This window comes from Caretta caretta, chromosome 21 (assembly GCF_965140235.1).
Source record: "Caretta caretta isolate rCarCar2 chromosome 21, rCarCar1.hap1, whole genome shotgun sequence".
Taxonomy (NCBI): domain Eukaryota; kingdom Metazoa; phylum Chordata; order Testudines; family Cheloniidae; genus Caretta; species Caretta caretta.
In genome coordinates this window covers 13952693-13979621 of record NC_134226.1, presented here as the reverse complement: position 1 = coordinate 13979621, position 26929 = coordinate 13952693, and the positions used below count along the sequence as shown (strand labels likewise).

The following is a 26929-nucleotide window of genomic DNA, read 5'->3' as shown; positions in this document are numbered from 1 at the left end:
GTTGGGAACTATCAGCGCAGAGGGATAATGCCCCGTTCCCCCGTGGGACGCGCTGACGCTGCGGCGTGTCTGCTTGCCAGGTGACCGGCCTTCCCGAGGGATCCCAGGCCACCGGCGAGTACGAGACCCTCTCCGCCAAGTTCCACTTCGTGGACCTGGCCGGTTCGGAGAGGCTGAAGCGGACAGGAGCCACGGGCGAGAGAGCCAAGGAGGGCATCTCCATCAACTGCGGCCTGGTAGACGCTTAGCGGGCGGAGGAGGTCGAGACGGGCTGCAGTGGATATAAAGGGGCTGCCGGGGGGTCACGCTGAGTCCTGGTTCGGTCATTAGCTGCGCTATCCAGCGCCGTCCCTAGTAGGGGTAGATTCCTGGATCTGGGGGCTCAGGAATAAAGTGGAGGCAGGAGAGGGGCAGCACAGTCTGGCTGATATAGCTGCAAGTGCATCTTGTCCAGAGCCCCCTGCTCCCCGGAAAGAGGTGGCTCCGATCACCCTGAGCTTTGTTTTCCGCAGGGAAGGGACCTCCCCAGCATGGGGCGAGAACTCAGGCCCTTCTGTTTTGTTGGCAGCTGGCCCTGGGAAACGTCATAAGCGCCCTTGGAGACCAGAGCAAGAAAGCCGTGCACGTACCCTATCGAGACTCCAAACTGACCCGGCTCCTCCAGGACTCCCTTGGGGGGAACAGGTACCAGGCACCCTGAGCCAGGGCATGGGGTCACCCAGCGGGTGTCCGCTGCGGCTGGGTGTGCATGACCCAGAATGGAAGAGCTGTACCCTTGCTGGGTCTGGGGTCTGCACCCTGGGTGTGTCATCTGCGGGGGGTGGGAGATTTCCAAGTAACTGGAGGGCCGCTCTGGCTCAGGGACGGATCTGGGGTGCCGTGTGCGTTTCCTGGTGCGGCGCATTGCCAAGGATCCGGTGGTGTCTCCGTGGCGGCTTTTCCAATGTAATTATCTCGGCTCTCTCAGTCCCGAGCCCCAGACGCAATTAGGCAGCTTTCTCGGAATTAGCTCTTGCAAAATGTGTCTGAGCCCTTCGTGATCCGGGACTTGGCAGCTGAGTTTCCCAGCACAAGATTGCTCTAATCCTTCCTGCCTCAGCGATGCCCCGGATGCCCTGCCGTGGGCCGCCCTGGGTGGCGACTCCCTGAACATCACTTTGTAATGAGCAGGGGAGGTCGGCACTTTGCCAGCACGAAGCAGGCTGCTGCGTTAGCCACACTCCAAGCCTGTGCTGGCCCAGGGTGGAAGGGACCCAAGGCATGGCCTGGACGTCAATCGCACCCTGGTTATAAAGTAAATAAAGGCCAACGGGGGTTGTGGCTGGAGCTGCCAATGGGCCCCCACGTGCCAGGGTTGGAATTGGCTGATCTGATGTGGCCCAGCCGTTGCGTTGTTCGATGGCTGCTCTGGTTGACCCCGCTGGCTCTCCGTCCTCCCCAGTCAAACCATCATGATCGCCTGCATCAGCCCCTCTGACCGGGACTTCATGGAGACCTTGAACACGCTCAAGTACGCCAACCGGGCTCGCAACATCAAGAACAAGGTGGTGGTGAACCAGGACAAAACCAGCCAACAGATCAGTGCCCTGCGGGCCGAGATCGCCCGCCTCCAGATGGAGCTCATGGAGTACAAGGCGGTAAGGGGCGGCTGAGTGGGCGAAGCCTCGCGCATGTACGGCCCACTCGGGTCACCAGCGCGGATCGAACCCAGGACTTTCTGTGCCTGCCACTTGGGCTAACGGACTAACTCCCCTAACTGGGTTTGTGGCAGGCTTTTGCAGTTGCTGGGGCTGGCTGCTAGAGGGAGATCTACTTCCATGTACAAAGCCTGGGTATGATAGAAACACGTAGACTCTTTGCTGTCACCGGTTCAAATCCCAGCTGCACCAACACAGCCTCGAATGGCGGGGGGGAAAGTACTCCTGCCTCCCCTGCGCAGACCTGGCCCCATGGTGTGTGTACAGCTACACGTCTGCTGGCCTTGGCCAGCACCACTCCTCCTGGGTGTGGTATATGCTGTGGCATTGGGCTCCATCCCAGAGATGGCTGAGTTTCAGAGACGCGGTAGTTTGTGGGTAGACTGCAAGGGACTATGGTGAGGTAGGCTGTAAAAGGGCTGTACGTCATGCTATGAACAGGGAGAAGGCTTCAGAGTATCTTTCGGAGCTGGGAAGGCATCTCCTGCTTTATATCCCTGTCCCATGTGGCATATCGGACATCCTGCTTCGTGCTGAGCTTGTCTGGGCTGGTTTCCCACGAGCACCAGCCCTTAGGCAGCCAAGGGTTGCTATTGAGCTGAGTCATGTATCTCACCAGTCTGAGAGGAAGGATGGCCCAGTGGCCACGGCACTGGCCTGGGACTTGGGAGCCCTGTGTTCAAGTCCTTGCTCTGCCACAGACTCCCTGTGTGACCTTGGGCAACTCCCTTAGCCTCAGGGCCGCAATCCCCATCTGTCCAGCGGGGGTAAGAGCACTGCCCTTCCCCTTGGGGGTGCATGAGGGTAAATGCATGAAACTGGGAGGTGCTCAGCTCCTGCCATCATGGGGCTCAGATTAGTACCTTAGCTGTAAAAGGCATTTACAGCATGTCAGCTGCTCCCCGTTTCTGCCATCCCCCAAGCACGGCCTCCCCATGGGCACACCTGCCATTTTTTGATTTTCCACGTTTCTCCTCTTGCTGTGACCCATCTTTAAGGGGACCACATTTCCCAAAGAGAAAACGGAACACCCTGCAGGCCTGGCCCGAGCCCTCCCTTCCTTCCCCACGTTCCTCTGCACCCCGCTTTCTTGACAAAAGTGAGTGTCCCGTTTGCTCTTGGAGACACATGCCCACTTTTGCCAAAAAAGTCGGGTCACCCGGGACATGCCTTAAAAAAGGGACTTGTCCCAGCCAAAACAGGGATGTAGGATCACCCTACCCATCTTCCTCTGTGCGGAGACATTGAGTGCATGACTGGCTGGGTTCGGCCAGTGCTGACAGATGCTGTGGCTTTGCCCTCTCTGCATCTCCCCTTATCCTCTCCCCCCAGGGCAAGCGTGTGATCGGGGAGGACGGCTCCGAGGGCTACAGCGACTTGTTCCACGAGAACGCCATGCTCCAGAAGGAGAACGCCACCTTGCGCATGAGGGTGAAGGCCATGCAGGAGGCCATAGATGCCATCAACAGCCGGGTCACCCACCTGATGAGCCAGGAGGCCAATTTGATACTGGCTAAGGCAGGTGAGGATGGACACCCCTGGAGGACGTGTATGTGGGGTGGGGAATACGGACCGGTACCATGAAAATTACAGCCACCCCAGAGCTCAGGGTGGTTGAGTGGCACCCCGGTTCCCAGGTGTTTTTGATCTTGTCCGTGATTCTAATTCTCTCACTCCAGGTGACGGCAATGAGGCCATCGGCGCCCTGATCCAGAACTACATCCGGGAGATCGAGGAGCTCAGGTGGGCGCGAGCCACGTTCTCTCCTTCCGCCCATCCGGGGGGCCGCGTATCGCGTGCAGCTCGAGAGGACCTACAAAGGGGCAGCACGGGCTAGCAGGGCGACGCTGACCTGGGAGGCCCAGATCCCTCCTTGGCTCTGCCGCTCCTGGCTGGGTGACTGATGTTGTGGGCACTGAGTTCAAGTAGTAGGCTGATATTGCAGCTCTGCCAATGACCTTGGGTGACCGTGGGCAAGTCCCTTCCCCTCTCTCTTGCCATTGGTCTGACGTGACCATTTAGATTGTCAGCGCTTTGGGGCAGCGACTGTCTCACGGGTGCTTGCAGCACCCGGCACAACAGGGCCCTGATCTCGTGTCTTGGAGCTGCTGAAATATAAATAAAAGCCCCACATTCGAGAGGGAAATGTCCCCATCCTGTAGGGTGTTCTGTCCGGCCGCCTTGCTCCCAAGCCTTCTCTGGAGCCTTGGCTGATCCAGACTTAAATGCCTCCGAGAGGTACGTTGAGATGCAGTCTGATAGCTAGTGCTGTTCATAAATGTGGATTTTGTTCCAGAGAAACTGACAACCCCAGAGACAGGAATCCCCTTGCTCATTCTGTGCCAGATTCTCAGCTGTTGTAAAATCAGCATTGCCCCACTGGGGTCTATGGAGCAATGTGGATTTACCCCCCTCCCACTGAGGATCCAGACCCCTGTCCGTAATGCTAGAAAACAGAGGTGCACCCTCCGTGTCTAGCCCAGCGGCTAAAGATTAACCGTTAGGCTGCTATGGCAGTGAATCGCCATTGCTGTTGAGACCTGGCTGTCGGCCAGGGTTGCTTCTCTCCCGTTAGTGTTCAGGCCTGATGGGAAGCCCTGGGCTGAGACGCCTTTGTGACGTGGTCCGGGCTGTATTGCCATCCAAGTGAAGGCACTAAATCCGGGAAGTGGCATCTGACGGGACTCTTTGCTCTCATGAGAGGCATGAGGATGGTTAGTGGTGGCCCTTCTGCAGCACCCCTCCCTAGGAGCGGAGCCCTGAGCCCCTTGGACCGATCTGAGCAAGGGCAGTTTAGGTTCCAGACACGCTCTCCCGGTCACCCCTCCTTAGAGGTTGGGGGGGGGGGCGTGTCTTTTCCCCTGGGGTTCTTGGACATCTGCCCAGGGTGGCAGATCTCCATGACCAAAAGCCCCTCCGGTCCCCAGGACAAAGCTCTTGGAGAGCGAAGCCATGAACGAGTCACTCCGCCGCAGTCTGTCACGGGTCTCCTCCAGGCCCCCATACTCCCTGGGCTCGTCTCCAGGGCCAGGCCTGGGGGCACTCAGCAGCCCCGTGGTCTCCATGGAGGCGGAGGCCACCGAAGTTCTTCGGCGGGCCAAGCAGGATCTGGAGCGGCTGAAGAAGGAGACCAGGCAGCGGAGGAAGAGGTGATGGCCAACTCCCTGGCTGGGCGGGCAGACGGGGGGCTGTTCTGGGTGCGCCCACGCCTGCCTCTTTGTTGTTATGGCAGGACCATAGTTATTGGGGTGCCTACTTCTCCCTGGGCTTCCAGCCCTGGCACCCTCTAGCTCCCATCAGCCCTGCTGGTCCAGACATCCTGCTCCCCCATCCCTAGGGGAAGCCAAAACCATACAGCAGAGAATCAGGACTCCTGGGTTCTTTTCTCAGCTCTGCCTCCAATGTGCCACATGACCTTGGGTGAGTCCCTTCCCCTCCTTGTGCCTCAGTCTCCCCATCTGTTAACACTGCCTGGCCTGTTTCTCCGGAGGGCTGGGTTCATGAAGGGCTCTGAGATGGAGGACGTTGGGGGTGTTCTAAGGGGACCATGTGCTAGTTCTCCCCCGTCACTAGGGCTCATCCCTTCTCTTCCTGGCAGCCCGGAGAAGGAGGCCTTTAAGAAGAGGCCAAAGCTACAGCAGGAGAACGGGGAGGAGACGGACGAGAATGAGGAGGTGAGGGAGGCTTCCCCCGTGGAGTGGGGGGTGGGAGCCCCATTGCTAGCCAGAATGGCAACAGCCTTCTCTGTGCCTCGCTGGCATTGGGGCAGCTGCGTCTGGGAGGCAGGGGCAGAGTCCATGACCACCCCCCCATAGGGCAGCCAGTTGGCTGCTGTTTGGCCCCACCTAGGTGTGGGGAGTGGGGGCTGGGCACAGGCCGAGGATGGCGGGCAAGACCATCCCCTCTGCCCCCTGGCAGTGCCCTGTGCCATCTGACGCACTGGCGACATTGGGGCAGGGCAACTAGCCACAGGGCTTTCCGCGCAGCTGGGCTTTGTCCCGTGAACCGTGTCCCGTCTGCCCCATCAGGCCCTTCGTATTCAGCTGCCATCTCAGCAGGGAGGGTGGGGGGCGTTCCTCAGACATGGCCCGCTCCCTTTGCACACCCCACATCCTGAATGGTGCGGGATCAGCCCTGCCCCTCGCTCTCTCTCCTGCCTCTGCCTGGCACTGGTTTCTGAGGCAATCGCTTTAATTCACCCATGTTTGGGGCTGACGGATGGAGAGAGGCCTGAGCCCCTGGGACAATAGGAGAGGGGCCGAAGGCTCCTGATCTCTGCCCTAACCCTGCGCTTGTTTCCCAGGAGGAGGAGGAGCGGGAGGAGAGTGGCTGTGAGGATGAGGACGAGGATTCGGGCAGTGAGGAGAGCCTGGTGGACTCAGACTCAGACGCTGAGGAGAAGGGTAACTCGGAGAGCACGGCGCCAGGCTCTAGGCTTGGGCTGGGGGCGTCTGCAGTGACTCAGGGCCAATGCCCCCTTTGGGGAGGTGGTAGGGGGCTGCAGCGGGCCTGTGGGGTGAGCTGGGCAGGTCTTGGCTGGAGGTGCACGAGGTGCCAGTCGGGGTGCTGAGGTGGGCCTGCTCAGCTGGTGCTGAGTGGCACAGGCCTGGCTGCCAAGCTGGTGCCCCTTCCCACCTCAGCCCCCCGCATTCGCCACTGGCTTGGCTGGGCTAAGACTGCAGGAGCGAGATGCCATCCCCTCGGCGTCCTGCCTCATCTGCCTCCTTTTCCCCTGCAAAGCCAGAGTCCACAGGGGACCCATGAGCCAGGCACTGCCCCTCCCGTCTCCAGGCCAGCCCAGGGCTCCCTGGCACTCTCCCCCTGACCTCCCTGGGGTTGCCTGGCTGACTGACTCTCTTCCCACCGCTAGTGGTGAATTTCCAGGCTGACCTGGCTGACCTGACCTGCGAGATCGAGATCAAGCAGAAGCTGATTGACGAGCTGGAGAACAGCCAGCGGCGCCTGCAGACCCTCAAGCACCAGTATGAGGAGAAGCTGATCCTGCTGCAGAACAAGATCCGCGACACCCAGCTGGAGAGGGACCGGGTGCTGCAGAACCTCAGTACGGGCAGTGCCCCTTCCACCCCGCTGGCTCATCCCACCACACGGGCCCTCTGAGCCAGCACTGGCAGGAGACCCCCGGGGTTCTCCCGGCGCCCAATGAGACCCAAACTGGGGCCGCTCCCCACTCCATTCCATGCCCCTCTTGCAGTCCCCAGCGATTACCGCTGGCTGCTCAGTGTCTGGCTTCCCACCTCGTGGGATTGACCCCTCTCCACGGTCCCCCGGCAGCGTGCCACTTGTCCCACCTCTTGATCAGGGCTGGGCAGCCCACTGGCCGTGGAGAGACAGCGGAGGTAGGGCCTGTGGAGGCCGTGGAGAGACAATGGAGGTAGGGCCATGCAGAGAGCTCGGTCTCCAGGGCTTTTCAGTCCTGGGCATCTTCCCTGAGGGGGGCAGCTGATGCTATACCTGAGACTTTAGTGATTGAGACACCTGCTCTCAGCTGAGTCCCACCAAACTCATCTCAGCAGCATCCCCCTCTGGGGTGGAACGGCAATGGCTGCCTGGAGGAGAACAGTGTACGCCTAGTCCCTGGAGTGGTGCAGTCCCTGGCACACGCCTGGCACTGCTCTGCTGCAAGGGTTATTGGTCTTAAATAGGCCCAGGGTTCTGGCTTGCAGGCCATGACTGGTCTGGGCTACTCAGCCATTGAACGTCTCCTGAGCTGCTGGACCAGGCAGGCTTGTCTCTGGAGGCCAAGAGTTAATCTAAAGCGCCCCACAATGAGGGTGCTTTCCCTCAGGGCTGGGTGGGATGGAGCATGAGGGGCTCGGCCTGGCCTGGCGCTCTGAGCGTCCCTGCGCCACCCTCTCCAGGCACCATGGAATGCTACACGGAGGAGAAGGCCAACAAGATCAAGGCGGACTACGAGAAGCGGCTGAAGGAGATGAACCGGGACCTGCAGAAGCTGCAGGCGGCCCAGAAGGAACACGCTCGCCTGCTCAAGAACCAGTCGCGCTATGAGCGGGAGCTCAAGAAGCTGCAGGCCGAGGTGGCAGAGATGAAGAAAGCGAAGGTACTGGGCTGGAGGGGCATGGCCCTCTTTTGCCAGCTCTCCACGCTAGGGCAGGGGCGGTGGATGGGCACGGTCCACTGGGCACGCTCCTTATGCTGGCTGTGGGCTGTTGGGGGTGTCACGGAGTCCCCAGGCGATACTCTGGAACTGCTCCCCATGAAGCCAGGCAGGACTCTGGGGCAGTCGCCTTTCTGCGAGCAGCCTGTCTGCAGGACAGTCAGCTCACCCGGCTTCCACCTTCCTGGGTTTGACCTCTGAGCATTCAGCATCCTCTGCCCCTCCATGCGCTTCCCCCTGCGAGTCCACCCAGACGGGGTCCTGCGGAAGCCAGAGGGTCCTGCCCCCCAACTCTGCAGACAGACATGACTCTCAGCCAGCCAGCCAGTAAAACAGAAGGTTTATTAGATGACAGGAACATGGTCTAACACAGAGCTTGCAGGTGCAGAGAACAGGACCCCTCAGCCGGGTCCATTTTGGGGGGCAGTGAGCCAGACAACCACGTCCTTCACTCCATGTCCCCAGCCAGCCCCCAACTGAAACTCCCTCAGCCCCTCCTCCTCTGGGCTTTGTCCCTTTCCCGGGCCAGGAGGTCACCAGATTCCTTTGTTCTCCAACCCTTTAGCTCTCACCTTGCAGGGGGGAAGGGCCCTGGCCATCAGTTGCCAGGAAACAGGGTGTCGGCCATTCTCTGTGTGCAGATCCCTGCACACACCTGCCCTCTAGGGCTCTGCAAGGATATCACACCCTTATCCCACCCCCTAGAGACTTAAGAACTGCCTAGGGGAAACTGAGGCAGCCCCACACTATTCGGAGGAAGCATTAAGAACAGTCCCGCTTCGTCACATCGGGCCCACAGGTGGCACTGATGAAGCAGATGCGGGAGGAGCAGCAACGTAGACGGCTGGCAGAGACCAAGCGGAACCGGGAGATCGCCCAGCTGAAGAAGGAGCAACGCAGGCAAGAGGTGAGAGCCCAGGACCTTGCCAGGGCCCTGCAGGCCCGGCAGCTCCGGCTGGGGCCTGCACCCCTCGCTCGGCTTTGAGCTCCCGCACCAGCTGGCTGGGGTGCAGGGGGAATGCGGGTTCTCCAAGGGGTCTGAGATGCCCCAAGCCAGGCTCCTTGGGGCCGGATGGGGAGGGTGCTGAAGAGCCCTTGCTGATGCATGATGTCAGGTCCCCTCCCCTGTGCGCAGGGGAGCAGTTACCTGTGTGAGACCAGAGCCCCTGACGCAGGGTGCGGCGGGGACAGGGGTGCCCCTGTGATCGGGCAGGGCTGAGCCAGGGGGTGGAGCCATTTGGGATGTGGGGGCAGCAGGGAAGCCCTGCAAAGCTGGGCTGAGCCGCGGGGATGACTGAGCAAGGCGCTGGGAAATCTGGAGCAAGCGCTGTACCAGTAGAGGACTAGATTCCGCTCTCCATGACGCTGGTTGTAAATCCGGAGTAACTGCATTGACGGAGTCGCTCCAGATTTACACCGCTGCCGCGGAGATGTGAATCCAGCCGTCGCCTGCATCAAGGACGTTCCGTGGTCAGCTCTGCCCTGCCTCTGCTTGACAGGGTGCTAGAGCTCTCCCGCGTGCCCAGCCCCTGGAATCAGTGCCCGGCTTGGCCCCCAGGCCCGCTCCTCTCAGAGCCTGTGATGGGCCACTGGCCCGCCAAGGCCTGCAGGCTGAATCTGCATCGGGGGAGGGTCTGTGAAGCCAGCCGCCCCACCGTCTATCTGGGGACTCAAACAGCATCCGGCACCCTCCTCCCCCTATTGAAAGGACAACACGTCCCCTCCCCTGACCATGTGTCAGTCTGTCCATCCATCCCCTGAGATCAGCACCTGGTCGGGTGGCAGGTTCCTCCCCACGGTCAGAGGAGGTGATTGCTTCCTCCTGCATCTCTGGTTGTTGCTCAGGGCAGGTGCAAATGCCACAGTTGTTCCAGGTTTTACACCGCTGCTGGTGAGATCAGAATCTGGCCCATGGCCTGCACTGAGAACATCCCACATGCTGGCCTCACGCAAGGGGGTGTGGGAGCCTGGGGTCCTCTCCCCTTCCCCCATTCCTGCCATGGGTTCTACCCCAGAGCCCGGGTTCCTCTTTAGCAGCTCACGCCCGCTCAGGACTCACCTGAGGCTTGGCTTCTCTCCCGCGCAGTTTCAGATCCGGGCGCTGGAGTCTCAGAAGCGGCAGCAGGAAATCGTGCTGCGAAGGAAAACCCAGGAGGTGAGTACCAGCCCCTGCACCTGCGGGAGTCTGGAGAGCTGCTCGCGGCTGTGACCGGATGGGCGCTGAGGCCTGGCTGCTGGATGGGGCCCTGAGCAGGGCAGGGCCTGGGGCCTCTCCAGTCCCCTCTGCCATCCCGGTGGGTCGTACTCAGCCAATGCTGGGTTGTTCCCAAGACGCTGGCCCTGGGTGGGGTGGATTTCCCACAGAGCCTGGCGGTTTTATGGCCAGGAGTAACCAGGCAGGAGATGACCGCGATCGGGGCCGGGGGGGGGAGGAAACACCTGCCTCCAGGGGCAGCTGATCTGGAGTCAGGAAGGAGGAATTCTCTGCATGCCATGTGGGAGTGTGCACAACAGGCTGTGCCCCCCTCCTCCCTTCCTGGGGCTGGATCCTGGCCCTTCTCTGATCCAGTCAACACCAGCCCCCTCTGGGTCCTGGCAGCTGAGTCGGTCGGGTGATTCGTCCAGGCTGCCTCCCGCCCCAGCGCCCGTACAGCTTGCGGGACGGTGCTTCGATCCCGTCTCGGGATCGGTAATCTGGACGGGTCCCCAGCCCCTCCTGATGCATTCTGGGAAATGGCTCTCCAAGGGTACCGGACCTCCACCCAGCCCAGATAGGCTCAGCTCTCTTGAAAGGTGCTCAGCCGCTCCCGGGCTCTCTGTGCCACCTGAGACGGGTTGGAGTCGCTCTGCCACTGGGATGGCTGGAGGGCAATGCCCCCTGCGGGTGTTCCCCAGGAGGCCCAACCCTCCGGCACTGCTCTCGCCCAGGTCTCCGCTCTGCGCCGCCTGGCCAAGCCCATGTCGGACCGGGTCTCTGGGAGGCTGAGTCAGAAGCCGGCCATGCTGGACTCGGGCGCGGAGGTGTCCGCCAGCACCACCTCCTCGGAACCGGAGTCCGGCTCTCGCTCGGTCTCCAGCATCGTGCGTCAGTGGAACCGGAAAATCGACCACTTCCTCGGAGACCCTTTGCCCTCCGTGAATGGGGCTCGGCCCGTCAGGTCAGACCAGCGCTTCCAAATCCATGTCCCCCGCCGCCCCGTTCCCTGCTTGGTCCTCAGCCCCCGGGCTCCTGGGTGTTAGCCGGGAGCGGAGTTCTGTGGCCAGGAGGCACGCGGGAGACGATTGCTCTATCGTCGTGGGTGACTCTGCCCCGTGGTTTGACAGGAGGCAGAGTGGGTGACTCTGCCCCCATTGGCTGGAGGCAGCCCCGATGTGTAAATGCCCCCCCCGTCCCGAGCACTAGCCGAGCGCCCACCCGGCGGGAGCCCCCTGACCGCGTCCCGTCCCACTGCAGGAAGAAGTTCCCGAAGAAGGGGGTGAGCCAGTCCTTCAGCAAGGCGGCCCGGCTCAAGTGGCAGTCGCTGGAGCGGCGCATCTTCGACGTCGTCATGCAGAGGATGACCATCGTCAACCTGGAGGCGGACATGGAGCGGCTGATCAAGGTGAGGTGGGGGAGGTGGGCAGCGCCCCGGTGGGCGTGGGGGGGGGGATTGGGTGGCCTGAGCATGACGGAGGGCTGGGAGGCTGCTGGCACCTGGACGGCGCCGGCTGAGGCGTTCCCCTCCCACCCGCCCCCCCAGAAACGCGAGGAGCTGGCATTGCTGCAGGAGGCGCTGCAGGGGAAGAGGGGAAAGCTGCAGGCGGGGAGCCCGGAGGAGCAGAAGGGCCTGCAGGAGCTGAACGAGGAGATCGAGGTGCTGACCGCCAACATCGACTACATCAACGACAGCATCGCCGACTGCCAGGCCACCATCATGCAGCTGGAGGAGACCAAGGTGCCGGGGGAGGGGGCCTGCGGGCGGGGGCGAGGCGCAGGGGTCTGTGTATGGGGAGATGGTCTCACGGGGGCGGGGATGGGAGGGAGATCACAGCCGGGCATTGTGTGCTGTAAGGGAAAGGGGGTGCGCTGGGGGCTGGCCGATAGATGGGGCTGGGCGTGGGCAGGAGGCTGGCTGGCTGGACTCTTCCTCTAGGCAGTTTAAGCGTAAGGGTTGCAGGAGGCAGGTTTGCAGTCTGGCTGCTTTCTCTGTTCGTGGTCGCTGAGGACGGCTGTACAAGGCCCAATTCAGCAGGTGCCTGAGCCCTGGCGGGGCTGGTGCAATGGGCTGCCGTAGGCCCGCAGGCGCCAGGCTAACGGACGTGGCTGCGGCTTGGCTTGGACCAGCAGAGGCCACGAATCTGCCCTCTTCGGCTGCACGAAGAGGGCAGGTCTTCACGGCTGGGGCCAGGATTTAGGAAGGCCCTTATATGTTGGTCCATCAGGGTCTCCATCAGTGCTGGATGGACAGCTGCTGAGACCATGACGTCCACCACCAGCCACTAGGCCCAACAGCCCTGATGGGAGTTCTGCACCCGCTGGAATCAGTGGAAGCCCCGTCCGTACAGGGGAAAATCTCTCTCTTCCCCCCACCCCACCCCCATGAGAAACTGGAATTTTTTGTCGTTTTTGAAAATCCGTTTTGATTAAGACAAATAATTGGGGGACTTGGGAAAGAGTTTCCCTTCTGAGAAACTGCAAACTTCTGCTGAAAGCTGTTTTCAAACATTAAGAGTCTTCTGATGTCAAATTTTTGTAAACGGGGTGGAGGGATTTTGAGCAAAAAGGAAATTTTTGTTTAATCAAAAAGCCATTTTTCATCCAATATTTCCACCGAGAAATGCGGAACAGTAGCCCTAATAATGAGGCCTTTCTCCCTGGCACCTGTAGCATGTGTCGGTGCTGCAAGGAAAACCCCACAGCCCGTCTCGGAGCCTGGATCCATTGCCTTCGGCTCACAGGGCTCGGGCTGCAGGGTTAAAAATAAGAGGGTAGACACTCACACTGGGGCTGGAGCCTGGGCTCTGTAACCTGGCCAGGGGAGGGGTCTCAGAGCCCAGGCTCCAGCCTGGGCAGGAACGTCTACGCTGCTACTTTTAGCCCCGTAGCGCAAGCCCAGAACCATTGGCCTGGGCTCTGAGACTCGCTGCCGTGGGTTTTTCTTTGCTGTGTGAACATACTGTTAATGACATGCGGGCTCTGATCCAGGTTAGCACAGTGTCCCTCTCTGCTCCCCTCCAGCGGCGGGCGTACGTAAATCAGTTTATTAGTATACGTCTATGCTTCAACGGCTACCGCTGCAAGGCTTTAGTGCTTGGTGTAGACGCTCCCCGTCGGAGTAGCTAATCCACCTCCCAAGGAGGTGGCTGTTTAGTTCGGTCCGCATAGCTACTTCTCTCTGGGGCGGGGCAGGATTGTCACACCCTGGAGAGACATAGCTATGCTGGTTTAAGCTCCCAGTGTAAACCTGCCCTGGGTCTGCTCTGGTCACCTGACTAATGAGCAGCTCCTGCCGTCCAGGCAGTAGAAGCTCATCTTCTTGAGATCCCGCAGGTGTGTGGTTCGGTGCCCACAGACGGCCCAATTGGGGGCCTGGATCCAGGCGTGCATCCAGTGCACGGGGTGCAATGGGCCCCTGACTGTGAGTTCTCACGCACAGTATTGGCGTGCAAGTCGTCGTCCCCACCATCATCAGCCAGTCAAGGGAACCCCCCAGTTACCTGGCGCCGGTGTCTCTGCTGGCCCTCTTCTTTCTGCCCTTCACCCCGCCCCCAGCGCTGTTCTAATTCCCCTCCCTCGGGGTGTCTCCTGCACCGTAGGAGGAGCTGGACTCCACCGACACCTCCGTGGTGATCAGCTCCTGCTCCTTGGCTGAGGCGCGCCTCCTGCTGGACAACTTCCTCAAGGCTTCCATCGATAAGGTCAGGCACCCGTCTGGGGCGGGGAGGTGCAGCTCCGGGGGGCGGGTCGCAGAGCATGGGATCCCAGGAAGCCCCCTGTTGGGGTGGGATCGCAGTCGCTGCAGGGCAGGTTTGGAGCCGGGGCTATTTGGCTGGGTCTGGGGCATCCTCTTTGCGCGGGTGAGGGAGACTGAGAGGCTGGCCCAGGCTGTATGCTGCTGGTCCCAGGGAGGGGAATGGGTTGCAAGCAGCATCTGAGTGAGGCTGGTGTGGAACCTGCGTCTGTGCCCAGGGATGGGGATTGAAGCCAGGAGCCGATTTCCCCGACCCACCCGCTGGCCCATCCTGTGTGCGGGACGGAGGCTAACCTCCTGCTCCCGCCAAACAGGGGCTGCAGGTGGCTCAGAAAGAAGCCCAGATCCGCCTGTTGGAAGGGCGCCTGAGACAAACGGACGTGACCGGCTCCTCCCAGAACCACGTCATCCTGGATGCCCTGCGGGAGAAAGCGGAGTCCCACCCTGAGCTGCAGGCACTCATCCACAACGTGCAGCAAGGTGGGTGCTGGGCTCTTCCCTCCTGGGCACCCCCGTGGGTATGGGGCACTGGCTGGCAAGGGAGCCGGCAGCACTGATGTGGGACCAGGGGCTGGCAGCAGCTGGGAAGGCTCGGGGTGTTTCCCTGCCCCCTACAGATGGCACGTCTGCCCATTGGGACAGATGGAGCCCACCCCAGGGCTCTTGGCATTGCTCTGACTCCGTGGGCAGGAGTGATGGGCCCGCTTCTTCCAGACGTATCCGCCCATGTGGTCACAGCCTGTCCAGCCGTGAGGATGCACTGATGGTGCTTTGGTGGCATAGAGTTAATGATACGATAGCAGTGGTCTGGGGGGTGTCCCAAGGACCTAAAGGGCCACACGCTGATCGGCAACCACCTGCTGCCTGGCTCTGATTGGACTGGCCCAGCGCAGTGCCCTCCCACCCTCTGTCGCGTTGACGCCCCCTTGTTGGCTGTTCCTTGTGCAGAGAATGGCTACGCCAGCACGGACGAGGAGATCTCGGAGTTCAGCCTGGCCTCGGAGGGGAGGTGAGCGCACCAGGGAGCATGCAGTGTCCCAGCCTCGTGTGCCCCTGAGCAGCCGGATCTATGGAGTGAGCAAGGCTAGGGGAGGGAGTCACATCTCTGTGGCACTTGTTGGCAAGAGAGACCCGTTAGAGCTTGGCAGCTAAATTTTCCAGCTTCTGTCTGTACTGAGCATGCTCCAGCCCCTCAGAGTTCCTACATGTGACCGGACAGTGCACACGCTACCCACACACGATGACTGGCCTTGCTCAAACCCAGGCGTGCAGGGGCTGTACAGAACCATCCCAGCAATCATTCCTCTTGAGGACCAGGGGCAAGATGGAGCTGAGAGTGGAGAGGGCCCCGAAAGGGACCAGGGGATGGGCTGTACCTCAGGGAATGGGAGGAGGAACCGTAGCCAGGCTGATGATAGGGTGTTATGGGGTGGGGGTGATGGGCAATGGTTTCTTCCTTTAGCTTTAGGTAAAACCTTTAAGGGAGTCGGCCATTGAACCATTTGTTCCCTACAGCTTCTCCCAGTCTTTCACCATGAAGGGCTCGGCCAGCCAGGATGACTTCAAGTTCAAGGTCAGTTCACGGCCACAGATGGGGCCGTTTAACATAGTCCAGGTGGCCGCGGCTGGATGTGGGTGTGGGGTCCTCGGTCCATTGTACCCCCTCTCCCTTTGTGCTCACAGCTGGGTGGTGGCCCCTGGCTGGTGTCTTCTCCATGGCTGGAATGCCTTGAGGAGCTGGGTCTGGAACTGAAATAGCCTGGGGTCTGGTCTCCTGGTGGCGTCTGTGCCTGGCGTGTTACTTTGGCCCTATAAATGGCTCCTTGAGTGGTAGACCCCACTTGAAACCCCCAAGTGTCACATCATTGGGCTGTACTGGGCTTCCCTGAATCCAGGGAAGGTGTCCTCGTGCTGCCTACCCCTCCTCTGGGAGCAAATAAAACCCACACGATACCCTGGTGCTGTGCACCCTTTCCAGCAGTTAATTGACTGGACCAGTCCCTCCATGTGCCGAATCTTCCTGGGAGAGCTGCTCCAGTGCCCTGGCCATACAGGGCATGTTCTAGCCTAGCACGGGGTGGGTACTTCCTGTTGCCCTCACTAATGTGTGTATGAAGTGTTAATGCTGGCAACCAGGGCCCAACTGAAAGGTCTTCCTACATCCGCCACTGCTGAGTGCTCGGCCCAGGGTCTTCTTTGAACTGAGTGGCCAAGGGGTGCCAGACTCACTCCATGTGCTACCCTTGGGGCAGTGAACTCCTCCCCTCTCAGACTTCCTCTCCCTCTGCCCTGCCATAGGGGGAACCCAAGCTGTCAGGCCAGATGAAGGCTGTGTCGGCCGAGTGCCTGGGACCCACGCTGGACATCTCCACCAAGAACATCACCAAGTCCTTGGTATCCCTTATGGAGATCAAAGAAGACGGAATCGGTTTTTCCATCCGAGATTCCTATTACAAGGATAAGGTCTCCCGCACCATCAGCCTGCCCACCCGCGGCAGCACCTTGTAAGCCCTGGCAAGCGTGGGCTCCACATGCTTACAGGCTCTTGGAGGGCGAGGTGGGCTGGGCCATCATATTCTGCCCTTGGAGCCTTGAGTGTGGACTCCTCTTGGTCAACCCAGCCTGTCCCCAGCATGCAGGGGTGGGGCCAGCTCTCCTGGCTTGCTCTCCCATCTTGGATGGACAGTTTGTGGCACTGGCAGTCGGGCGGACGGGAACTGGGGAAGGTGGGACAAATTGGGTTCCGCTGTGGGACAGAGTTGGGCGTCCAGTCTCCATGGCCTTCTTATCAAAGGCATGGAGCTGCCTTGTCCGGCAGCAGAGTCTCGGTGATGAAGCCAACAGGACCTGCAGTCAAAACACAAACCCTTAGCCGGGGCCACTGGCCTGACCTTGGGCCCTGCCGGGGCCTGATCCAGCCTGCTGGGCCCCTGGTTCGGGAGGTGGATCTGCGTGCTGCCCCAGGGCTCTTGGCTCGCTTGCTCTGCGGTAGGCTTGTTCGGTGCTGAAGGGCCTAGGGCCCAAGGAGGGGCGATTGCTGACCAGGTCTTGCTCTGTTCTAGCCCTAGGCAGTCCCGTGGCTCAGACACCTCGCCTCTGACCCGGAGGAAATCCTACGACCGGGGGCAGCCGACCAGGTGAGCTGGGGAGCAGCTGGAGAGCACATGGGCCTAGCTCCCCGTCGGGGACCGGCCTGTGCAATCGGCAGCGCCCTGGCACAGAGCTCAGTGCTGGATCCAGCTGTACCATAGAATCCTAGAAGATCAGGGTTGGAAGAGACCTCAGGAGGTCATCTAGTCCAACCCCCTGCTCAAAGCAGGACCAACACCAACTAAGTCATCCCAGCCAGGGCTTTGTCAAGCCAGGCCTTAAAAACCTCTAAGGATGGAGATTCCACCACCTCCCTAGGGAACCCATTCCAGTGCTTCACTGCCCTCCTCGTGAAATAGTGTTTCCTAATATCCAACCTAGACCTCCCCCACTGCAACTTGAGACCATGGCCCCTTGTTCTGTCATCTGCCACCACTGAACAGCCGATTAGAGAACAGTCCTCTAATCGTTTCCGTTGCCCTCCGCTGGACTCTCTGCAATTTGTCTATATCCTTTCTGTAGTGGGGGGCCGAAAACTGGACGCAATACTCCAGATGTGACCTCACCAGTGCCGAATAGAGGGGAGTAATCACTTCACCATGGGCTGGCACTGCAGGCCTCCCTGTGCTGAGTGGAGGGGTGGGGGGAATAGGGCAAGGGGGTAGGTTTGTAATCGTGGGTCTCTTTCTGAACACCCCGGCTCAGGACTTCAGACGTTGGCTTTACGCCTCCCTCGTCCCCTCCCACCAGGCCGCGCAACGACCGCAATGTCTTCTCCCGCCTCACCAGCAACCAGAGCCAGGGCTCCGCGCTGGACAAGTAAGAGTCTCACGGGGCAAGGAGTGGGTGGGGGCGTGAATCTCCGGGGAAGCCCAGCCCAAGAGCAGTGAATGGCAGATGGTGACTCCCATGGCTGCCCCCGATACCATCCCCGGGGCCCGGCAGTCCCAGCCGGAGTCTGCCCCGGGCTCGTGAATTGACCCGAGCGAAGGCAGAGAGCTGCAATCCTGGTGCACTAAAACCTCACACGGGGCAGCGTCTCCCTGGGCAGGAGCCCTATGCCAGGCCTGTGTATAACCCCACTGATATGGGGGGCGGGGGTCTTTGGCCCCCCTCTACTGGCTGGACCTTGTCTCGGGGCTGCCCCTGAGCGGCCAAGCCTGGGCCTTTCGCTCGGGCAGAAGCAGCTGCTGTTGCGAGCCTGGGGCGGCAGGTGCCCTCCCTGCAGACGCTCCCGCCAGAGGCTCGTCGTTACGTTGCACTGCCAGAGCCCTCAGGCCAGGCCCGACGCGGTGCCCCGGCCTTGGCGCTGTGCGCGCACACATGGCAGTGCCAGGGCCCCTGCTGGGCCCGTGGGGATCCCCTGGGGGGCTGGGGCAGTCGCAGGCCCCGCTAGCGGCCCTGGGCTCCTCAGGTCCTGCTGGTAGCTCTGGAGGGCCCCGGTGTCTTGGCCAAGATGGCAGCCGTCACGCTGGCGGCCATCAGAGGGGGAATTTCACCCGCAGTGACGCCGCTGGGTGGGTTTGGCCGCAGTTCTAAAGCGGGTGAGGTGGGCCCAGGGGGCTGTTAGCTGAGGACGCTGAGCCGCCATCCTGTCCCCGCCAAAGCGTGGGGCTCGTTGGCGCTGGGCTTGGCAGGGGTCCCCAGGCGGTGGGGAAGCTATTTCCCAGCTGGCCCCACCCCTGGTTCTGGGGGCACCGGCTATGCCATCGCACCTGCCCCTTCGGGGCCGTGCTCTCCCTCCCGCTGTGTTCAGTGGGGAGACACCGGCTGCTCGCAGGCCCCGGGCCCCCTCAGGAGGTGATATGGCTGCTCTGTGTGGGGCGAACTTTCCACCAGGGTCCCGTCGGTGCTCCCTGATTGCTCCTGGTGCCAGGGGATGTGACCCTTTGGTGGTTGGGGGCGTGCGCTCTCCCGTGGGAGTCTGGGTTTCCACGGAAGATCGAGTCCACCTTAGGACCGCCTTTGACAGTCACAGGCCAGCCCCTCAGTGGGTGCAAATTGGCCTAGCTGCCGTGGGGGTAGCGGAGCTGCTTTGATTTACAGCCCCTGAGGGCCTGGCCCTAGGGGAGCAGGCAGCAGCCACCTCCCATCTGCCTCCTTGCAGAATCCCAGTTTGAAGGTGACGTTGTAACCTGGGGGGGGAGCCCATGGTGCTGCCTGCAGCTCAGGAATAGCCCCCCGTCCCCATCCCGTCTGCTAGCAAACTGCACGATAGCGCAGAGCAGGTCTGTGTCAGAACGCCCCGGCTGGACCCCGAAACCGGGGGGGCTAGGTTGGATCGCTGGTGGCAGTGATGGGACAGGGGGGACCATGGGAGATGAAATGAGGACTCGATGCAGGAATCCCCGGGCGAGGCCTTGTACAAGTCAGACTGGGTGATTGTAACAGTCCCTTCTGGCTGAACGACTCCAGCCCAGCCAGAAAGATCTTGTGTCCGAGCCACGTGTCCCTTCCTGCTCCTCTGCCCCTTTCCTCTCTCTGGTTTTCTGTGTCCGCTCCTCCCTCTCTACCCCGCTAGCTTGGATGCAATAACAACGCTCCACTCTCTGACTCTGCTACTGCCTCTCTCATCCGGGATTTTTTTCTCCCGTAATCCTGCTAATTTTCTGTCCCTAGGTCTGACGACAGCGATTCCTCTGTCTCGGAGGTGCTGAGGTACATACAACTTTCTGTTGATGAGAACTCTCCTGCTTCTTGCATTTCCCTCCCGTTGCCCTGCATGCTGAATCTGTGCTGGCCAATCTCTGGGCCTTGCTTCTTTGCTAAATCTATTGGGACTCTGTCGTGGTGTGGCTCTTGCTTGTTGTGTGTCCCTCTTTCCTTCTCTCTGCTGCCCCGCATGGCCCTGGCATGCCGTGTCCGGCTGTGGAAGTCCCTTTCTGCCTCTGGTCTCCAGAGCCTTAAGGTCTGAGCCATTGTCTTGAAATGCGGTGCTGGGTGTTTAAGCAAATAGCGTACGGTGCTTTGACTGGATGGGGCCAGCTGCATGCTCTATTCTGCCTCGAGGGCAGGGCGGGTAGGGATGATAACTTGCGCTGTGTCTAGCCTAGCTCCAAGAGGCAGGGCAGTCCAGCTGTTGGAGTTGGTGGATGTTTGGGGGGGTCCAGACTATGATGTTTTGTCCTTCTCTCGCACCTTCAATTCAAACATCTCAAACGCTTGACAAACGGGGCTTCAGCCTCCCAACACCCATGGCGAGGCTGGTCAAGATTGTTATCCCTGTCTCGCAGATGGGGAAACTGAGGCACAATGATTAAACACCTGGGGTGCAGCCTCTTGGCACTGAGGATCCTATGGCTGCTGCTGAGGCCTATGCAGCCTCCCACATATATTAGAGCAGCCTTGGGGTTGCTCTAACTCACTGCAACCTCCCAAGGGGCTGCTTGCTGACTGTGCCACAGCCCAGAGTTCCCCTAATGGGGTGCGCTAAGGCCCTGGCCCTGCCCCCAGCATGCTTGGGTTGGCAACATGAGCAACACAGAACCAATTACACTAGCCCAAGGAAGACAACTCTCCCTCCCCCATGCCCTGCACATCAAAAGGGCCAGGCTGGCAGAGGAGCATCTCCCCACTGGCGTTTGGGTGCCTCTCTGAGACACCGTGGGCCTGACTCTGACACCCTCAGCACCATCAGCTGGAGTAGAGGGTACTCCGCGCCCCTCGAAAAATCGATTCCAGCCATGCCACAAATATACCGTGTGACCCTGGGCTAGCCCTTTCCCCTCCCTGTCCCCACCTTAATCCAACCCCGCTGGGAGGAGGGGAGGTGCTTTGAGATCCTGGCTGGGAAGCTGCTCTGGAGATATTGATTCCCTCCATGACGGGCTCTTCCACCTGGGCTCTTTCCTCAGGGATGTCGAGTCTCATGTGCTCAGCACTCTGGAACCTCCCTCTGAACTCCCCTCACAGCCCCATTGGCTGTTGTTGGGGCAAAGCCTAGAACTGGTTTGAGACAGGATTGTCTCCTGGCTCAGGAGCCAGCCTAGAACTGGTTTGAGACAGGATTGTCTCCTGGCTCAGGAGCCAGAACTCCTGAGTTCTCTCCCTGTTCTGGGGGGATCGAAAACTCCCTGGGCTCCGTTCCCAGCTCTGCCATTGATTTGCCATGTGACCTTTTAAAAGTCCCTTCCGCATCTGCCAAACCGGGGTGCAGCTCATTGGGAAACCGGAGTGGGTCAGATGGAGAGAGGGCGCTTCCCCATGCTGGCCATGGTGCTCTTTTATGCCCCACAGCACAGCTGGAGCCAGGCCCCAGTTTGTTCAAGCTTGGAGGTTCTGGGGGTTGGGTCCGGAGCCAGCCTGCCCCTGCTCCGTCCTAGGTCACCCAGCCAGTGCCCCCTTGCTGACGCCCTTGCTCTCTTTCTCTCTCACGGAAGGGGCCTCATTAACCCCGTGGGCAGTGCCAGGAGCGCTCGGACAGCCCCGCTGCAGTGCATATCCATGGCGGAGGGACACTCCAAACCTGTTCTCTGTGTGGACGCCACCGACGAGCTGCTCTTCTCTGGATCCAAAGGTGCACACCTCAGGGGTGCAGGGGTGGGCTGGCTGCTGAGCGCTGGGTGTGATCGCTGGGGAGTGAGCCTGTTACCCAGGGGAGTGGCTGAGCCGCCCCGAACTGCAAGGACAGGACACGAGCCTCCTGGTCGGACGGCACCAGCCTGCCTGAGAGCCCCCTAAGCCACAACAAGAAAAGGAGTACTTGTGGCACCTTAGAGACTAACAAATTTCTGTAGGCCTAAGCTACAGCTCACTTCATCAGTTGCATTCAGTGGAAAATACAGTGGGGAGATTTTATATACACAGAGAACATGAAACAATGGGTGTTACCATACACACTGTAACCAGAGTGATCAGGTAAGGTGAGCTATTACCAGCAGGAGAGCGGCATGGGTGGGGGTGGAGGGGAGGAACCTTTTGTAGTGATAATCAAGGTGGGCCATATCCAACAGTTGATAAGAACGTGTGAGGAACAGTAGGGGGGGATAAACATGGGGAAATAGTTTTTACTTTGTGTAATGACACATCCACTCCCAGTCTTTATTCAAGCCTTAGTTAATTGTATCCAGTTTGCAAATTAATTCCAATTCAGCAGTCTCTCGTTGGAGTCTGTTTCTGAAGTTTTTTTGTTGCAGAATTGCCACTTTTAGGTCTGTAAACGAGTGACCAAAGAGATTGAAGTGTTCTCCGACTGGTTTTTGAATGCTATAATTCTTGACGTCTGATTGTGTCCATTTATTCTTTTACATAGAGACAGTCCAGTTTGGCCAATGTACATGGCAGAGGGGCATTGCTGGCACAAGATGGCATATATCACATTGGTAGATGTGCAGGTGAACGAGCCTCTGATAGTGTGGCTGATGTGATTAGGCCCTGTGATGGTGTCCCCTGAATAGATGCTCTTGTTACAGCCTGTATGGTAACACCCATTGTTTCATGTTCTCTGTGTATATACAATCTCCCCACTGTATTTTCCACTGAATGCATCCGATGAAGTGAGCTGTAGCTCACGAAAGCTTATGCTCAAATAAATTGGTTAGTCTCTAAGGCGCCACAAGTCCTCCTGTTCTTTTTGCGGATACAGACTAACATGGCTGCTACTCTGAAAACTAAAAAGAAAAGGAGTACTTGTGGCACCTTAGAGACTAACCAATTTATTTGAGCATGAGCTTTCGTGAGCTACAGCTCACTTCATCAGATGTTTACCGTGGAAACTGCAGCAGACTTTATATACACACAGAGAATATGAAACAATACCTCCTCCCACCCCACTGTCCTGCTGGTAATAGCTAATCTAAATTGATCAACAGGTGGGCCATTTCCAGCACAAATCCAGGTTTTCTCACCCTCCACCCCCCCACACAAATTCACTCTCCTGCTGGTGCTAGCCCATCCAAAGTGACAACTCTTTACATAATCAAGTCGGGCTATTTCCTGCATAGATCAAGGTTTTCTCACATCCCCCCCCACCCCCATACACACACAAACTCACTCTCCTGCTGGTAATAGCTCATCTAAACTGACCACTCTCCAAGTTTAAATCCAAGTTAAACCAGAACATCTGGGGGGGGGGGGGGGGTAGGAAAAAACAAGAGGAAACAGGCTACCTTGCATAATGACTTATGTTATTAGGCCCTGTGATGGTGTCCCCTGAATAGATATGTGGGCACAATTGGCAACGGGCTTTGTTGCAAGGATAAGTTCCTGGGTTAGTGGTCCAATTGTGCCCACATATCTATTCAGGGGACACCATCACAGGGCCTAATAACATCAGCCACACTATCAGAGGCTCGTTCACCTGCACATCCACCAATGTGATATATGCCATCATGTGCCAGCAATGCCCCTCTGCCATGTACATTGGTCAAACTGGACAGTCTCTACGTAAAAGAATAAATGGACACAAATCAGATGTCAAGAATTATCACATTCATAAACCAGTCGGAGAACACTTCAATCTCTCTGGTCACGCAATCACAGACATGAAGGTCGCTATCTTAAAACAAAAAAACTTCAAATCCAGACTCCAGCGAGAAACTGCTGAATTGGAATTCATTTGCAAATTGGATACTATTAATTTAGGCTTAAATAGAGACTGGGAGTGGCTAAGTCATTATGCAAGGTAGCCTGTTTCCTCTTGTTTTTTCCTACCCCCCCCCCCCCCCCCAGATGTTCTGGTTTAACTTGGATTTAAACTTGGAGAGTGGTCAGTTTAGATGAGCTATTACCAGCAGGAGAGTGAGTTTGTGTGTGTATGGGGGTGGGGGGGATGTGAGAAAACCTTGATCTATGCAGGAAATAGCCCGACTTGATTATGTAAAGAGTTGTCACTTTGGATGGGCTAGCACCAGCAGGAGAGTGAATTTGTGTGGGGGGGTGGAGGGTGAGAAAACCTGGATTTGTGCTGGAAATGGCCCACCTGTTGATCATTTTAGATAAGCTATTACCAGCAGGACAGTGGGGTGGGAGGAGGTATTGTTTAATCATATTCTCTGTGTGTATATAAAGTCTGCTGCAGTTTCCACGGTAAACATCTGATGAAGTGAGCTGTAGCTCACGAAAGCTCATGCTCAAATAAATTGGTTAGTCTCTAAGGTGCCACAAGTACTCCTTTTCTTTTTGCGAATACAGACTAACACAGCTGTTCCTCTGAAATCTGAAAACTAAGCCACAGCAGGCCAGTGCAGTTCTGGGTCCCCCCAGTAGAGTGCAGTAATGCTTCACAAGTCATTACGGCTGAACAGCTGTGTGGTGACATGGACTCATGGAATATCAGAGTTGGAAGGGACCTCAGGAGGTCATCTAGTCCAACCCCCTGCTCAAAGCAGGACCAATCCCCAGTTTTTTGCCCCAGATCCCTAAATGGCCCCCTCAAGGATTGAACTCACAAGCCTGGGTTTAGCAGGCCAATGCTCAAACCACTGAGCTATCCCTCCCCATGACATCCATGAAGCGAGTTGTTGGGGCCTCTGCCCAGCCCCTAGTGGCTGGGTGTCACCTCCCACCCGGCACTTATAGACCCTCCCCCTGTCTGCAGTTCTGGTGGAGGTACCAGGAGGCTGAATGGGCCACAGGGACAGAGCTCGCTCCTCGCCTCTGGGGCACCCCTGGGGGCCAGCGTGGGAGGGTAGGGAGCCATGGGGTTCCTGTGCTGAGGACAGGAAGGGGCCACAGTGTCATGGGCTCCCGCCTCCTCCCGCAGATCGGAGCTGTAAAATGTGGAACTTGGTGACGGGCCAGGAAATCGCCTCGCTGAAGGGCCACCCCAACAATGTGGTGTCCATCAAGTACTGCAGCCACTCGGGGCTGGTGTTCACCGTCTCTACCTCCTACATCAAGGTGTGGGACATCCGGGACTCGGCCAAGTGCGTCCGCACCCTCACGTAGGTACCTGGCGCTGAGGCTGCTCTGGGGGCCTGGCCGAGCTCGACGCGCTGCCCTGCCAGCGTCCCGCACCCAGGGCAGCATAGCAAAGGCCAGGCAGGCTGCAGGGCTGAGCCTAGGAACGGTGCAATGCTGGTCGCTCTAGCCCGGCCTGGCTCGTGGAGGCTCTGTGGCTTGGTGCTCTGCTCTCAAGGCAGTTGCTCCTTTAGTCTGTTTCAGGGGGCCCCGTGCACCCTACTGCCTACGATTGCTTTGATCAGGGATGGGTAATGACCCATCTGCAGCTGCCAGCACCGTTTCCAGACCCCAGCGAATCAGCCCCTCTCTCTGGTGCCCAGCCACCGACTGAGACGTCTCCTTGCCTGCAGTCCTTCCCCAGACCTAAAATCAGACTGGCGGGAACGGGCCTGGGCTGCCTGTCACCATCAACTCCAGGCAAGGGGCGGGGTTTGTGTTGCTCCGCCCCTGGGCCTGGGTCTGGCTGGCTGCTCGGCAAGGCACCTCCCTTGGGGCCGCCCCCCGAGAGCTGCTGCCTGGGTCACCCTTGCTGTGCCTTTGCTCCTGGTTTGAGGGGACGTGGGGCTGAGGGGGGGTCTCATCCTGGCACCACTGGCACTGCATGGGGCCAGGAAGTGCCATTGCTTTGCCCTCTAGTGTCTGTCCCCAGCCTTCTAATCAGTCCGCAATGGACCAGATCTTCCATTGCACATTGTGTAAATCCTCCCTCCCCCCCGCATTTCACCTGCCCCCCGCCCCACGAGGGTCTCTGCCCTGAGGCTCACCTCTTGCTGTCTCTTTGGCTTAGCTCTTCGGGTCAGGTGATCTCCGGGGACGCCTGTGCCGGGACCACGACCCGCACCATCGCCAGCGTGCAGGGCGAGCACCAGATCAACCAGATCGCGCTCAACCCCGCCGGCACCATGCTCTACGCCGCGGCCGGGAACTCCGTCCGCATCTGGGAGCTCAATAGGTCAGGGCAGCACCGGGACTCGGGCCCCCAGGCGAGGGCAGCTCTTGTGGGGCGGGAGCCGGGTGCTGCCCAGGCAGAGGGAGCCGCCGTGCTGGGCTGGGCTGGGGCCCGCTCCCTCCTGCCTGGAAGCTGTTATTGAGGCGGGGCAGATTTGGACTTGGCACCGGGGGCAGCTGCACAGGCACAAACCCCAGCGTGGAGCAGCTTGGCCTGTCTGCCCTGGGGCTTTGCACTGCAGCAGCTGCTGGGGCCGATGATCAGGCCCAGGGGTGGCTGAAAGCAGGACCCCGCGCTCCTCTCCCAGCTGCAGCCCTTAGGGCGGGGTTGGGGAATCTTTTTTCTGTCACGGGCCATTGACCCACAAAAAAAATCAATCACAGGCCACTCCCCTGCCTCTAGGGGTGCAGGGGCTTGGGGCTTCCCCTGCAGTGGGGCAAGCCGGTGCTAGCAGCTCCAGCCCCACAGGGGGTGGGGGGTCGGAGAGGGCGCCACGGGCCGGATGAAATTAACCAGCGGGCTGGATCCAGCCTGCAGGCCGTAGGTTTCCCCACCCCGCCTTAGGGGCTCAGCAGACAAGCTGATCACCCCCTGGCACTGCACTTGAACACAGCTCCCCACCCCTAGCCTGAGGCCAGGATCACGGCCCACGGTGCTGAGGGACATGGTATCGCCAAGGGTGCTCCGTGCTCTGCGCCCTGGAGCCCGAGGTCCCCACTTCTGCTCGGGATGGTGGAGAGGGGCCCGGGGCTGGAAGGATCCCTGCTGAGAGCCTTGGAGACGGGGCCAGCGAAGGGCCTGCAGGAACGAGCGTCTTCTGCTGAGCACGCCCCACACCCTGACGGCCCCGGCTCCTGCTTGTAGGTTGCAGCCCATCGGGAAGCTGACTGGCCACATCGGGCCCGTGATGTGTCTGACTGTGAACCAGACCACGAGCAACCACGACCTGGTCATCACCGGCTCCAAGGATCACTACGTCAAGGTACCCTGGGACCCTCCCTCCCTCCCGCTCACGGGCAGCACAAGGGGCCTTTGAGCCCAAGACCCGCTGCTCGCACCAGCCCTCCCCAGCCCCGTGCATAGCCGATCTCCTGTAGGTGCCAGATACAGGGGCTCGCTGCCCACCAAAGGCCTGGCGAGGAGGGGACACGCTGGGTGGGGTTGTCCAGAGCGCTTGGTGTCGGCCTAACTCTGCTCTCACGGT

The 26929-nt window shown here is 59.5% G+C and overlaps 1 protein-coding gene across 5 annotated transcripts in view; it reads left to right on the top strand.

The window, feature by feature from the left end:
• Window positions 1–26929, top strand: part of KIF21B (kinesin family member 21B) — an 87762-nt gene that overhangs the window by 49719 nt on the left and 11114 nt on the right. For 3 of the 5 annotated variants that reach the window (XM_075122026.1, XM_075122023.1, XM_075122024.1), the window contains exons 6-32: window positions 81–236; window positions 569–684; window positions 1442–1637; window positions 3030–3219; window positions 3377–3440; window positions 4625–4846; window positions 5296–5371; window positions 6001–6100; window positions 6568–6759; window positions 7577–7776; window positions 8633–8740; window positions 9920–9988; window positions 10762–10991; window positions 11288–11435; window positions 11574–11768; window positions 13630–13731; window positions 14099–14264; window positions 14733–14793; window positions 15300–15357; window positions 16083–16288; window positions 16847–16921; window positions 17580–17693; window positions 19494–19532; window positions 21254–21390; window positions 24577–24757; window positions 25564–25728; window positions 26590–26707. In XM_075122026.1, the coding sequence (XP_074978127.1) occupies window positions 81–236; window positions 569–684; window positions 1442–1637; window positions 3030–3219; window positions 3377–3440; window positions 4625–4846; window positions 5296–5371; window positions 6001–6100; window positions 6568–6759; window positions 7577–7776; window positions 8633–8740; window positions 9920–9988; window positions 10762–10991; window positions 11288–11435; window positions 11574–11768; window positions 13630–13731; window positions 14099–14264; window positions 14733–14793; window positions 15300–15357; window positions 16083–16288; window positions 16847–16921; window positions 17580–17693; window positions 19494–19532; window positions 21254–21390; window positions 24577–24757; window positions 25564–25728; window positions 26590–26707 (3684 nt within the window). The remainder of the gene's footprint in view (window positions 1–80; window positions 237–568; window positions 685–1441; window positions 1638–3029; window positions 3220–3376; window positions 3441–4624; window positions 4847–5295; window positions 5372–6000; window positions 6101–6567; window positions 6760–7576; window positions 7777–8632; window positions 8741–9919; window positions 9989–10761; window positions 10992–11287; window positions 11436–11573; window positions 11769–13629; window positions 13732–14098; window positions 14265–14732; window positions 14794–15299; window positions 15358–16082; window positions 16289–16846; window positions 16922–17579; window positions 17694–19493; window positions 19533–21253; window positions 21391–24576; window positions 24758–25563; window positions 25729–26589; window positions 26708–26929) is intronic. The other 2 variants (XM_075122027.1, XM_075122025.1) reach the window with 1 other exon arrangement.